The sequence below is a fragment of the Panthera tigris genome, chromosome A3 (genome assembly GCF_018350195.1).
Source record: "Panthera tigris isolate Pti1 chromosome A3, P.tigris_Pti1_mat1.1, whole genome shotgun sequence".
Classification (NCBI taxonomy): Eukaryota; Metazoa; Chordata; class Mammalia; order Carnivora; family Felidae; genus Panthera; species Panthera tigris.
Window position 1 is genome coordinate 73,506,737 of NC_056662.1, and position 14,169 is coordinate 73,520,905.

The 14,169-nt window shown below is 33.5% G+C and overlaps 1 protein-coding gene across 7 annotated transcripts in view; it reads right to left on the reverse strand.

Annotated features, from left to right (window-relative positions):
- Positions 1 to 14,169, reverse strand: part of CCDC88A (coiled-coil domain containing 88A) — a 140,125-nt gene that overhangs the window by 45,672 nt on the left and 80,284 nt on the right. For all 7 annotated transcript variants that reach the window (XR_006215723.1, XM_042981420.1, XM_042981421.1 and 4 more), the window contains exons 10-15: positions 13,560 to 13,718; positions 11,967 to 12,113; positions 11,242 to 11,386; positions 7,532 to 7,716; positions 2,942 to 3,079; positions 659 to 1,729 (exon numbers count right to left, since the gene is read on the reverse strand). Coding sequence is in view for 6 of the 7 variants with exons in the window: in XM_042981420.1 (XP_042837354.1) it covers positions 659 to 1,729; positions 2,942 to 3,079; positions 7,532 to 7,716; positions 11,242 to 11,386; positions 11,967 to 12,113; positions 13,560 to 13,718 (1,845 nt within the window). In the remaining variant the exon portion in view is untranslated. The remainder of the gene's footprint in view (positions 1 to 658; positions 1,730 to 2,941; positions 3,080 to 7,531; positions 7,717 to 11,241; positions 11,387 to 11,966; positions 12,114 to 13,559; positions 13,719 to 14,169) is intronic.

Here is a 14,169-nt window from a genome sequence, read left to right on the forward strand (position 1 = left end):
TCTATAGCCAATCTACTTCAGAAAATTTCACAACTCTTCTCAACACACAGATCCAAGCAACTACCAATTGTGCAGTGTTGACTCTTAAAGTTCAATATGATTTGCATTCTAAGGCTTAAGAGCATAATTCATGGAGATTTGGAGTTTGAAAGATCTGGATTTGAATCCAGCAATCCAACTTTGCCATTAGCTGAGTGATCCTGAGTAAGTTACTTAATGTCGCTTATGCTTTCTAATCTACTGGACATAACATCTATAGAGGATTAGCTGTAAAAATTATATAAATAAATTTCTGAAGTCCTTAGCCCAGTACCTGGTACATGGTTGGCATTCAATAAATAGTAGCTATTATGGTTCCTATTATTCAGTAACAGTCTTGACCAAATATTTTATTTTGAAATAAAACATAAAATTATAATGTAATAAAGGAGATACCACATGGAAACCTTATTACTACAATATATTAAAAATAAAATTCACATGTACTTCTTGGTATAACAAAAGTAGGAAAATTTAGAAACTCTAGTTCTAAATGCCAATTTCTATTTTGAACCATAAGCAGATGATGCAAATTTCTGATGGGTTCCAATAAAACTTAACAATGCCTTGAATTAAAAATATAAAAATATTTTCCTTAAATTTAGGTAACTATATTTACCTCTCGTAATGTAACCAAAGTTTTTACATCAATAGTTGCTCTTTTCACAAGCTCCTTATTTTCTTTCTCTAATTCTTTCAGACGAATGCAGGATTCTTTAAAAATGCTGATCTCTTTGAAAAGGGTTTTGTTTTCTTTTTCCAAATTCCCGATTTTCACATTATTTTCTTCCAATGTGGTATCTTTTATTTCTGCTTGCTGTCGGAGTCTTTTATTTTCTTTCTCCAGTTGCTTCTTATCTTTTTCCAGTTGAGAAGTCTCTTGCTCTAATGATTTATTTTCTTTTTCTAGCTGTTCTAGTCTTTTGCTGGATATTTTTAACTCTTCTAGGTTTTTCTGCAATGTTTGATTTTCCATCTCTAAGTCTTGTAGTTCACTCTCTAACTGTTGAATTTTTTTATTGCTATTTTCTAGAGCTTTCTGTAGCCTCTGATTTTCTGTATCTAAACCCTGGTAGCTAACTTCTAAGCGTTCTGTTTTCTTGAAAGAAGCTTTCATGAGTTCTAAACCCTTCTTAAGTTGCTCTTTTTCACTTTCCAGTTCTTTATTTTCTAGCTGTAGCTGAGCCATTTTCATGCTTGCACACTTCAAAGATTCCACATTCCTTCGCAGTTCTAAGTTTTCCTCATCTAGTTGGGAATTCTCTTTTTCTAGGGATTCTAACTGAAAAGTAAGGTTTTTAAAACTATCTAATGTTTTTTTTAATTTTCTATTTTCTCTTTCTAGCTCTGAATTTTCTTGTTCTAAGGCCTCAATTTTTTCACAAGTAATTTTTAAATTGGTTATCTTCTTCTGTAACAATTCATTTTCTTTCTCAAGATGATGCAACTCATTTTCAAGTTCTTCTGCTCGTTCTCCTTTTTCTTTATAATGTTCCAATTCTTTCCTAATTTGTCTTTTTTCAAATTCAATCTTACTTAACTTGCTACTTGTTTCTTTGATAGATTCATGGAGAATTTTATTTTCTTTTTCAATGTCTTTCACCCTCGCTTCAGCACTTATCTGGGATCGTTGCCTTAAAGAAGACACGGTTTGATTCAGATGTTCATTTTCCTGTTCCAATATTTTAATCTAATTGAAAAAAAACAAAGGAGAAAATTAAAAATATAAATTAGCATAAACTAAATATTTTAAATTACAGTTTTTCCATTTCAAAAAAACTAACAATGAAATAAGAACACAAAAGGGTGCTAATATGTCTTACTTTTAATTGTGACAAATATTTGCTGGCAGACCACCGTGTACATGTACTTTCAGGTCATAAAAGTTCTGTCTTTAGGGAGTTCATAATGTAAAGAAATGGTTAGGAGAACTGTACTTAATATTAATCAAAGTGATCTTCAGATTATTTATAGTTACATGTTTCAAATTCAAATAGGAATATAGGTGAAATGCACACACACATCTCTTTATGACTATAAGCTTTTACTTTCATTAAATAAATTTTGCAACGCATACACACAGTGGGTTCTTGATAAATATTGCTATATTTTATGTGTATATATGTGGGTGTGTATTCATTCCCTCAAGAATTCTAATTTGAAAAAGATCAAAAAACACAAAATCCTCTGGTACACCTGAAAACTAATTTTTTATGACATGGCCTAATTTTGGTAAATAATCCCCTGAGAGCCTTGTAAAAATACAGATTCATGCTTAGCTCTAGAATTTTTATTCTGTAGCTCTATGGAAACCTTTATTTTTATAGGTAGCCTAAGGACTATACCTGGATAATAAAAAACAAACCATTTTACTTCTAAAAAAGTAACAGAAACTTTAAAATAGCAAATCACTCAATATATCCAGTTCTCAGTTTCCTAAAGCATAAAGTGAGAATAACCAATAAATACTTGAAAGCAAATATGAACGCATTCTAAAGAAGGCTGCTGCCAACACATCTCCCTCTTTTGTAGGGTCTGAATACATACAGCTGCATCTCTCCCCAATTCCACACAGTAACTTTATAATCTGCAGCCCTATTCTACAGACACTTGAAAGCCCAGGTATTGTAAAATTTTATACCAGATAATTATTAAACATACTGGCAACTTAAAGAATTCTAAGCTTTCGCTTCAACCTTCCCATGTATATGGGATAGAAAATGAAAACCACAGTTACTCTAAGATCTAAACAATTCTAAAATTATTTCCCTTTCATGTTACACGAACATTTTTGTTTACCTAAACATTAAAATAGTGCTCGCTTCGGCAGCACATATACTAAACATTAAAATAACTTGCTAAGAGAATTTAAAATATATTGCTTAATAAGAAACTTATGAACCTGTCTTTCTGAATTTTCTCTAAGTGTTTCAATTGTTTTTTCAAGTTGAGCCTTCTCCTTCATTAGATCCTTGCTTAAATTCTGACAATTCTGAAGACTTTGCTTTTCTTGAATAATCTCGTTTTCAAGAATTTCAACCTAGAAAAAATTAAATCAAAAAACAATGTAATATTAAATATTTTACAACAAAGGAAACATGTCAAAAGATAATCTTGGAATAAAAACTAAAATACAATTTTAATACTCAAATGGTGAAATTTAAGAACTGAATACAGAAATTCAAGTAATACTCCATGCTAATTTTAACAGCTATATAAAATATGCAGACATGACTATCTTTCTTATCCTCTGCATCTCTGAAGGGCACATTTCTACTTCTAAATACAAAAAATAAACCCAACTGAATATATAATTACATACTATATGAAGACCATGCAAATTTTATTGAAAGACTCTCCTGGCTTGACGAAATTTATAAAGATTTTAATCACAGTCAAGTAATTTTAGGGAAGAAGGAAGAAGAGAATATAAAAAACATGAAAAAAAGATGAGAAAAAGGTAGGTTTAATGAGGAAACAGAAAGGAATTAGGTTTAAAATAAAAAGAAAGATAGGTGCCTGGGTGGCTCAGTTGGTTAAGTGTCTGACTCCTGATCTCACCTCAGGTCCTGATCTCAGGGTTGTGAGTTTAAGCCCTGCATTGGGCTCCATACTGGGTATGGAGTCTACTTAAAAAAAAAAAAGGAAAGAGGGAGAAAAATAATAATAATACTGGAGAAAAAAAGAGCTGAACATAGCTCAGGTAAATGTTATAGTTATAGTCTAGGTTTAAATTTATCTTCAATTATACATTTCAAAGATATGATCAAGTATGTGGTTAATAAGCACAAAAATAGCAAATTCCAGTTTAAATTATGCCAAACCATTGATTTCCCATTGTGATATAACATATTCAAATCAGGTAATAAAAGAAAATAAAGATTTAGCTATATAAAATATTCCACTTCAAGTTTAAGTATTACTTAAATCCTTATATCAATAGTGAAAAAGTCTCAGGCGCCTGGGTGGCTAAGTAAGTTAAGCATCCAACTTCGGCTCAGGTCATGATCTCAAGGTTTGTGAGTTTGAGCTCCAGGTCGGGCTCTGTGCTCAGAGCCTGGAGCCTTTTTTGGATTCTGTCTCCCTGTCTCTCTGCCCTCTCCTGCTTGTGTTCTCTCTCTCTCAAAAATAAATAAACATGAAAAAGTCTTTTAAAAGAATAGTAAAGAAGTCTACGAATTTTAATAGTCTTTACATAAAGCAAGCTGAATTTTTCTATTTTTTTTTTTAAATATATTTTTTTAACGTTTATTTATTTTTGAGACAGGGAGAGACAGCATGAACGGGGGAGGGTCAGAAAGAGAGGGAGACAGAGAATCTGGAACAGGCTCCAGGCTCTGAGCTGTCAGCACAGAGCCTGACGCGGGGCTCAGACTAACAGACTGCGAGATCATGACCTGAGCCGAAGTCGGATGCTTAACCGACTGAGCCATCCAGGCGCCCCTGAATTTTTCTATTTTAATGTCAATGGAAGATAACCACATATGGAAGACAACATTCCAGTAATATCTCAAAAGGATCAAGTCAAATCTTTTTTTTGAAAGAGACAGTGCACATTGTGCTGGGGAGGGACACAAAGAGAGAGAGAGAGAGAGAGAGAGAGAGAGAGAGAGAGAATCCCAAGCAGGCTCTGCACCACCAGTGCAGACAGCCCAGTGTGGGGCTCAAACCCACAAACCATGAGATCATGACCTGAGCCAAAGTCAAGAGCCAGAAGCTTAACTGACTGAGCCACTCAGGTGCCCCTCAAGTCAAATCTTATCCAGTTACTCAATTTGACGTGTTCAGGAAACTTTTAGCTATTAATTACTGATCTGGTTCTCCCACTTAAGATTGAAATATATGGGTAACAGTTATTTAATTAAACTCATTTGTTGTCTTACATCGATGGAATTCAAGTGAAACATTTAGTTTACAAAAGATACCTTTCATACAATGAATTTATAAAACAATGCTAGAATCACCAAAAATTTATTAGAATTCAAAGCTACTTTTAAAATCAAATTACAATTTCCAGTCCCAATTATATATAATGACAACCAAAATAAAACTGTTCCAAGTTCTATTTAGTTTTAATTCACTCTTACTTTTATACTATACTGGTTATAAAATGCTTATTAAGATTATTTGGTTAATGGATAAAAGATGATGCTGTGGGAGGGGAGATGGGCTAAATGGGTAAGGGGCATTAAGGAATCTACCCCTGAAATCACTGTTGTACTATATGCTAACTTGGATGTAAATTAAAAAAACATTAAATTAAAAAAATTATCAAAAAAATGATGCAAAAATGTCTTAAAAGACTAAAAATCTGGCAAGATAATCAAAAGGTCTACTTGCATAATCTAAGGCAGTGGTTCTCAAAGCATGGCTTTTTTCCCCCCAACAAAGCAGGAAGACCATCACTTAGGAATTTCTTAGAAATGAGAATTCTTTGCTCCTACCCCAGACCTATCAAATCAGAAGCTCTGGGTATGGGGCTCAGAAATTTGTGTTAAACAAGTCCTGAAGGTGATTCTAAGGCATACTATAGTTCAAAAACCACCGATCTAAAGATTAGGGAGATTTTCATAACTGAATCTAGAAATCCAGAATCTAAAGAAAAACCAGACATGGCTGACTACATATAGAAATAATAACAAATTCATAATGGCTTATGTATAAGAACATTTATTACAGTATTATTCACTGTGACCAAGACCCAGAAACACATACTGGGAAGGAGATGTGATAGGAGATATTCATGATAAAAATATCATGTATGTTGTCATGATAGGATTCTATTTATCTACAATAAGTATATGTGTGTATGCAGAAAGATACTCAAAAATAAATTACTTGGTCTGTTGCCCAACTGGAATATTTCTGTTGAACTAAAACCTTGTTCAAATTCAGGTTTCATAGTGCCTAAATTGTGGTCTCTAAATACCATTTTCCACTAAAAGGAACAAGGGCTTTTTGGAGAAATGGCTGTTTCCAGATCGGGGGCAGGAAATGTTTAAGAAGAACTGAGTTACGGTGAAAAGCACAGAGGCTCACAAGGAGTGCTAAGATTGTCACAGGGACTCAGGAAGCAGCTTAAAGAGGTGGAACAGTTAGAAAAACAAATGCAGTAGGCTGAAACACTTCAAATATTTTTAAATCCATGAATTCATAAAGACAGTAAAAAAAAAAACCTCACTCATTAATTATCTCAGGAGGATATGAGAGAACTAATTCATTACCAGGAAACTGGTAAATAAAAGAATCAAACATTCATCCTGCCTTTTCCATGAGAATTCCTGAAAGTAAATGGATAGTTGTTTTTTTGAACCAATTTTTATTTTTATTTTGTTTATTTTTAGAGGATTTGGTGGTATTTTACTTATTTTGTTTTTAAATATTATTTTTGAGAGAGAAAGATTGGGAGAAGGGGAGGGGCAGAGAGAGAGAGGGAGACAAAGAACCTGAAGCAGGCTCCAGGCTCAGAGCGGTCAGCACACTGCCCAGTGTAGGGCTCAACCCATGAACCTCAAGATCATGACCTGAGCTGAAGTCGGTCGCTTAACTGACTGAGCCATCCGGGGACCCCTAAGCAAACCTTTTCCATGACAACCAACATGACAAAAGAGACAATTAGGCATGTACCTCATGACTGAAATAGACTCCTTATGAATATTCTCACTAAAAACTCACTTTGAACTTGATTAAGTCTACAGATAAAATAAGACCCACAGGGAACAAAAGAACTTGCTAAGGGACACAGAGAAAAATCTAGATTGTGGGAAAACTACAAAACAACCTGGTTTCTTCAACAGAAAAATTGCTATGTAAGGAGTAAACTGGGCACCTGAGTGGCTCAGTTGGTTGAGTGTCCAACTTCAACTCAGGTCATGATCTCACTGTTTGTGAGTTGCTGGCAGCCTGTCAGTGCACAGGGCTTCCTATCCTATGTCCACCTCTCTCTGACCCTCCCCTGCTTGCAATGTCCCCAAAATTAAAAAAATTAGAAAAAAGTTAACCTTGCACTAAAAAAGACTTAATAGACACATCAGTAGATTGAATGTACTGATATATTTCAATTCATATTTTAACCAAACGAAAAAAATATCCCAATGACTTGTAAAAAACTGAAATGCTAACCAAACTCTATTAAATTTTTCAATGTGATAAAGTCACTGTTCTTGTTTTTTTAAAAAGTCCTTACTTTTTAGAGATATATAATGAGGTATTGGTGAAAGGATACCATGTCTAGGATTTACTTTAAAATCCTACTGGTTGTGAAGAGAGCAAGCAAGGGTAGAAGTAAGAGTGGCTATAAGTTAATAATTGCTAAAGTTGAATGAGTATAGGAGTTAATTCACTTCACATTTATGTATGTTTGAAAATTTCCGTAAGTTAAAATAATATTGAGAATACATTACATTAAAAACTGGAAAATAAATGATCTAACACAGGGTTATTTACACTTTACATATATTCAACATTACATTAAACATTAATTTTTATTTACCTTTTTACTTAGTCTTTGATTTTCTTTTTCAATTTTCAGGATTTTGGAAGTGTTGCCTTCAGCAGAATCCATAGTACTCCGAAGTTCTTCGACAGTTTTTGTCAGACTCTGGTTTTCCATCTCCAACTTCAATAATCTACTTGATGTTAATTCATTCACTTCATGGCCCAAGGATTTTTGTGGTGCTATAATAATGACAAATATTGTCATTGGTAAAAACTATATTTACTCAATACTATTTAAAATAATGAGTGTAAATGCACTACATAACCTGGTCCTTAACTTTATAAAAAATTTATAGACTTATATAAGATAGACACAATGAAAAAACATAGATAAAAGATGGGTGAATCTTGAGTTTTTAATGTACCCACAAGCATTCTAGAGGAAAAAAGGTACAAAATTTAGACTGAACGGACTACAGTTGCAGTTCCAGTTCCATGAGAAACTGCTTGACAATGCCCAAGCCATTTTAACCACAAAACTCTTAGATTATTTGTACAAAATATGGTTATTGCTCTGTGTGTCTGACAGAGATATCATGTGATTCAAATAAGAAGTATAAAGCATATCCAAGCCACATATCAAAAATTAAAGGAAGACAGTCTAAGGGGAAAAAAAAATCCTAATTTCCTAATCCTGATTCTGAGAAAGGCAAGACAGTATATACTGGTTACCTTAAAAAAGTCTTTCTCTAAACGAAGAATCTCTGCTAAACTTGAGTGTAAAAATAAACACGTATACCATTTTGCCAAAAAAATTGTATTTCTAAGTCAATTTCAGCATAATTACATTTTTTAACATAAGAAAACTCAGTTTCTGGTTCTATATATGATGTAAGTCCAAAATAACTATTTTTAATAACCCTAAAGCAGATTCATTAAATATTTGATGATATAAAAATTAGGATTTAAAGTGAAATATAATACCTAGAATTCACTTTGAAACCCCAGATTTCAGGAAGGGAAATGGAGAAGTACAGGAAGGCATTCTAGGTCTATCTATTTTTGTGTATGTTTGAAATTCTCCGTCATTTTCTAAAAATTTATTTATTTGGGGAGAGAGAGAGAGAGGAAAAAAACACGAGTTGGGGGGTCAGATAGAAAGGGAGAGAGAGAATCCCATGCAGGCTCTGCATTGTTAGCACAGAGCTCGAAGCAGGGTTTGATCTCATGCTGTGAGATCATGCATGACCTGAGCTGAAATCAAGAGTTGGATGCTCAACCGACTAAGCCACCCAGGTGCCCCAGAAATCCTCCATCATTAAGAAACACACACACACACACACACACACACACACACACACACACACACACACCATATCCCCACAAGCACACATTCTTTTCAAAATTAGGTATGATAAAATATCCTCAGACTGTAAACAAAGAAAGCCTCAGTTCTTCTAGCTTTTGTTCCAGTTAGCATATTATTAATCTTTTATTAAAAGCTCGTACAATTGATAGTCACTGACTTTTTTAATTTTTATTAAACATTTTTTTTAATGTTTTATTTATTTTTGAAGGAGAGAGAGAGAGCATGAATGGAGGAGGAGCAGAGAGAGAGGAAGGCACAGAATCTGAAGCAGGCTCCAGGCTCTAACCTGGTAGCACAGAGCCCAATGCCCCAGACTTTTTACATTCCATTAGTTGTCCAAGTCTTCTTCAGTAAAACTTTGCTTCATGATCTGTTAGATACGATACTCAATATACCTTAGTAATACTTTCAATACTATCACTGTTTCTTCTTTTTTTTTAAGTTTATTTTTATTTATTTTGAGAGAGAGAGAGCAAGCAGGGAAGGGGTGAAGAGAAAAGGACACAGAATCCTAAGCAGGTTCCATACTGTCAGTGCAGAACCCGATGTAGGGCTTGAACTCACAAACTATGAAATCATGACCTGAGCCAGAGTCAAGGGTCGGACGTTTAACCAACTGGGCCACCCAGGTGCCCTATCACTGTATTTCAAAGATGCTTCAGGTCAGACTATAAAGAATTAAAAAGGATGCTTACAAACATTTTTAAAAGTAATCCCTATGCCCAATGTGGGGCTCAAACTCAAGACCAAAAGCTGCATGCTCTATCCACTGAGCTAGCCAGGAGCCCCCTTAGAACACATATTTAACAACATGGAAAAATGCCTACGTTATAATCTTAGGTGAAAAGAAGAACCTGAATTGTATATACAAATTGATCTGATGATGTCTAAAATATCTATCTGTAGAAAAATTCTGGAGGCCATTTTTTGAAATGCAAAGGGGTTTCAGAAATTATTAGGAACTTTACTTTCTTCCTTTATATTTTTCCACATTTCACAGTTTTTCTGGAAAGCAATTCTCTTGTATAGTTAAAAAACAAAACAAAACACACCATATTAAAGCAAATATTCAGATCTATGACCCCAGCTAAGATGAACTGCAAAACAACTGTGATGGTGATGATGATGATGATGATGATGACGACAACAACGATGATAAAAATAATAAACACTCAAATGCCTACCATTTACCAGGTACTCTACTAATGGCTTCATAAGCAGTAACAAATTCAATCTTCACAATAACCATACAAGGTAATACTATTTTATTGTTCCCATATAACTGATGAGGAAACTCTTAACACTGTAATTTTAACTAGCAGTAGAAAACATTTAAGTTTGAATTGTTTTTTAATAACTCAATTTCACAAAAAATACAATAAAAAAGTTCCACAAATATTTTAAGTAATATATCTCAGCAAGTTCACGGTCTGAATATCATCACTTACTGTGTAGTCAATTTACATGGGGGTCCCAGAATTTGAAATTAGGTTCTCATGTGTAAAATTAGGAAAAGCCTAATGGTAAAAAAATATGGTAGGTCATCTGTAGAACTAAGTATCCTATAAATATCAGATTATAAGCTCTCTCAGACCTCGTCTACCTCAGCATCATATCCACAGGGCTGGATATATTTTACACATGGTAGATGCTTAATAAATATCTGGAAGGAAGGAAAGCAGGTGAAATAATCTAATACTAGGTAACTGAGGAATTCTGGAACTAATCTAATTCAAATAAATGTGACCTGGACATAATTTCAATAAAGTAAATCAGTATCAGCATACTGAAGGCTATAACCCAAATAAGGAAAAAAGAACAAAGTTAATTTATCTGAGGGTCTTTCATTATCTCTAGGGTATAACTGGGCTGGACTGGTTGGTAGATATAGTGCTAAAATGGAGAGAGAGTACATATATTGATGAAAGTAGCCATAAAGATCCTTAACTTGCTTTCTTCTGGCTATATACTGACCTAAGAACCTTCCCAATATGTTTTGACTTCTTGTTTAGGTTTGTCTATAGTTAAAGAACACACTGACCAGCTAATATGACTTTTCTGTTCTATTTAGTAGATGGCTTTATTTCTCAAAATAAGTTAATAAACTTGGTATCTCAGCTTCCTATGATGTTAATGTGAAACAGTGCCTAAAAAACTGATTAAATCTGTCACTACACTCATAAAGTTGAGTTGTAAGATGTGTAAAGATAAGGACAAGACCCAGGAATGCGGCCATGAACATACTATTCTGTGAACTATCTAGGGAGACATCTGGCCTCTTAGACATCTCTGGCTGGGGAAAATAAAAAATTGTAATAAAATATCCAAAAATGTAAGCATAAATACAACTTCATGCATTCATTTATGCATTTACATTAAAAAAATATCGGGAATACCTTCAGAGAGTTCGCTAGTTCTAGATATTTGTTCCAGCTCCCAGCCAAGATGTAATGATTCATCCATACTTTGTTTCTGTGCCATTTCCAAAGTCATATTTTCTTCCATTAATTCTTCAATCTTTTTTCTATCCATATCACGTTCCTTTTTTATTGTCAGGGAGTAGGAAAAGAAATGAAAGCCAAAAAACAGTACAATTTCAAGCTAAATATGTTCTATTACTTATAACTTTATCAGAAACTGAATAATATAGGATAAATTTTGAGTTCCTTAAAATTTTCAGTTTGAAGGCAATAATCAGTTATCATTCTTAATACTAGTCATTATATTGATCAGGTCTTTGATATCCTTTTAAAGTGATCCTTGGGAACACTGAAAACTTTTCTTCATATATTTTAATATATTTACTGGTATAATAAATGATATCTGACCTAATACTAAATTTTAGCAAATTGTTTTCCTTCTATATTTTAAAGGCATGTTTACACAACAACTTATTAGGGTGTTTTCAAAGGAGAAGACAAAATTAATAACTAATATGTCTAACAAAAGCAGAAATTTGTACTACTCCTGTTTTTATACAGAATTGGAAGCTTCTAATTTACTTAGCTACCTCTTCTCTGTTAAAGCCACAGGAGCTAGCCATTGTTGTCATTTTGGGGAAATCAGATCAATCTGAGATTTCCTTGGAGGCCACGCAACTGATCAACCTTACATTACTTACCATTTCCATATCATGCAGTTTAGCTTTCAGTTGTAAATTCTCTTTTTCTAATTCATGTAATTTATCAGAACGAGCTCTAGTTCCTTCTAATTGATCTTCCAACATGGTTTTTGTTTCTAATAAAACTTGATTATCTTCTTTTAATTCCTATAAAAATTTCAAATAGGCTTTATCACAAATATGTTAGTATCTGTTAATTTTTCAAAGCTCTAAAACATAAATTCTTTATTGTAAGGTAAGACATTAAGCTGTCTCTATCAACAGTTCTTTATGCAAGAGTAAAAGCTACTGAAAATAGAGATACAGTTAATGTTTTCCTGGTTTCATCTTTTCCCTCAGAATTTATTACGCTATTGCTATTATGCAAACGTAATACTCAATACTTATGCTAGGATGAGTAACACAACTACAATTCACATAAAATTGTCAGGGTACATTTAAATTCCTTTAGTCACAAGGATAAGGAACTAAGTATAAGTAGTCTCTCTGATATTTAAGACACAAACAAATAGCCATAGAATCAGGGCTTAATTTTTTTGCTGAAATAGATTTAAAGATTTCTCTCTACTTAAACTGTAACTTGAAAGTAAAGGGCTTGGGTTTTTGAGTAAAATACCAAGACCTGTGCTAAGACTCACACAGACCATAAACTAAGGCTCTATTAATAAATATTTTACATAAACATCTTGAGAAAACGCTTAAAATCCATACATATGTTTTGAAGACGTGTTCACAAATCCATCTTGCTGAACTATATGCTAGTGGTTTATAAACTAAAGTCAAAAGAAAGTATATTAAAACAGTGGCATTTATAAGGATCTCTTAACAGTGCCATGCATATATTTTTTCAATAAACGGCAAAGAATTAATAGGCACCTTATCTTTGCTATCTACTGGGTCTATTTTCTGGTAACTTTCAGGCTAAAATGTTCTAACTACTTTCTGTTGTAATGTTCTCACTTCTTGATTTTGCATACTCCTTCCTTCTTATCACCATACTGAAACTGATAAAACTCTCCTCTGTTTGAAGAAATGAAGAAGTTAACTCGGAAAGAAAAACAGAATGTAGAAGCAAGTACTGTCAAATTCTTGCTGTCAAACTCAACTTCATGTAACACTGAACTGCAACCATTAAGTAAGAAAAATTGTCTTTTTCTACACACACACACACAAATACACCCACACACATATTATTAGGGGAGAGATTGAGAGAGTGCCTTCATTAATCCTAGTTTAGCATTCTGAGTTGAACAGTGATCAGAAACATGCTTTGCTTTAGCTTCTAGAAGCAAATTTGAAATTAGAAGTATATACTTTATTTTGACTTTGAGGGAAGGACTTCAAGTCTTTCCTACCTATAAGACTAAATAAAAGAATGAAAGAACTTGAAACAGTTCAATAAAATTAATAATGTCCAGAGATCCCTTTTTACAAGTATAAGTAATATGCTGATCTACCACCATAAGATAAGCACCGACAGGTATTTACAGTTTGTTCAACATTTCAAAAGTTCCTTAAGTTTATTACATGCAGTTTGAAAAAACTTAACTTTTAAACAAAATAATTGTGAATGGTTTAAATTATGCAACATACCTCAACTCTTGCCTTATAAAATTCAATATCATGTAGTCTTTCTTTGTATCTGCTGACTTCACTTTCAAGCTTATCCACTCTGATTGCCTTCTCCCGAAGTGCATCTAATTCATCTCGGTACATTCTAGCGGAACGAGCATCCGAAAGCAAATTCATGTTCTAAATATAAACAATTAATATTTTAAATATTATTTTCTATTTTCAAATTGATAATCTCTGGTTGCACAATTCAATGAATTTAAAAAACAAACCCAACGAATTGTATGATTTAAAAGTGTGAATTTTAAAAGAAGCTGTTGATGAGGGCCAGTATTGACCAATGCTATACCTTGGCCAGAGGCTGCACTGTCACCCTGGCTGGGCAACTTCGACAAGGCCACTTCTGATGGCATTTCCAAGACCTACAGCTATGTCACCCTGAACTCTGGAAAGAAACTGTGTTCATCAAGTTTCCCTATCAGGAATTCACTGACCATTTTGTGAAGACCCACATCAGAGTCTCCATGCAGAGCACCAAAGCTCCAGCTGTGGCCACCACATAGTTTTATACAAGAAAAATACAGTGAGTTAAAACCTGTTAAAAAATGTATATATATAAAATAAAATGGGA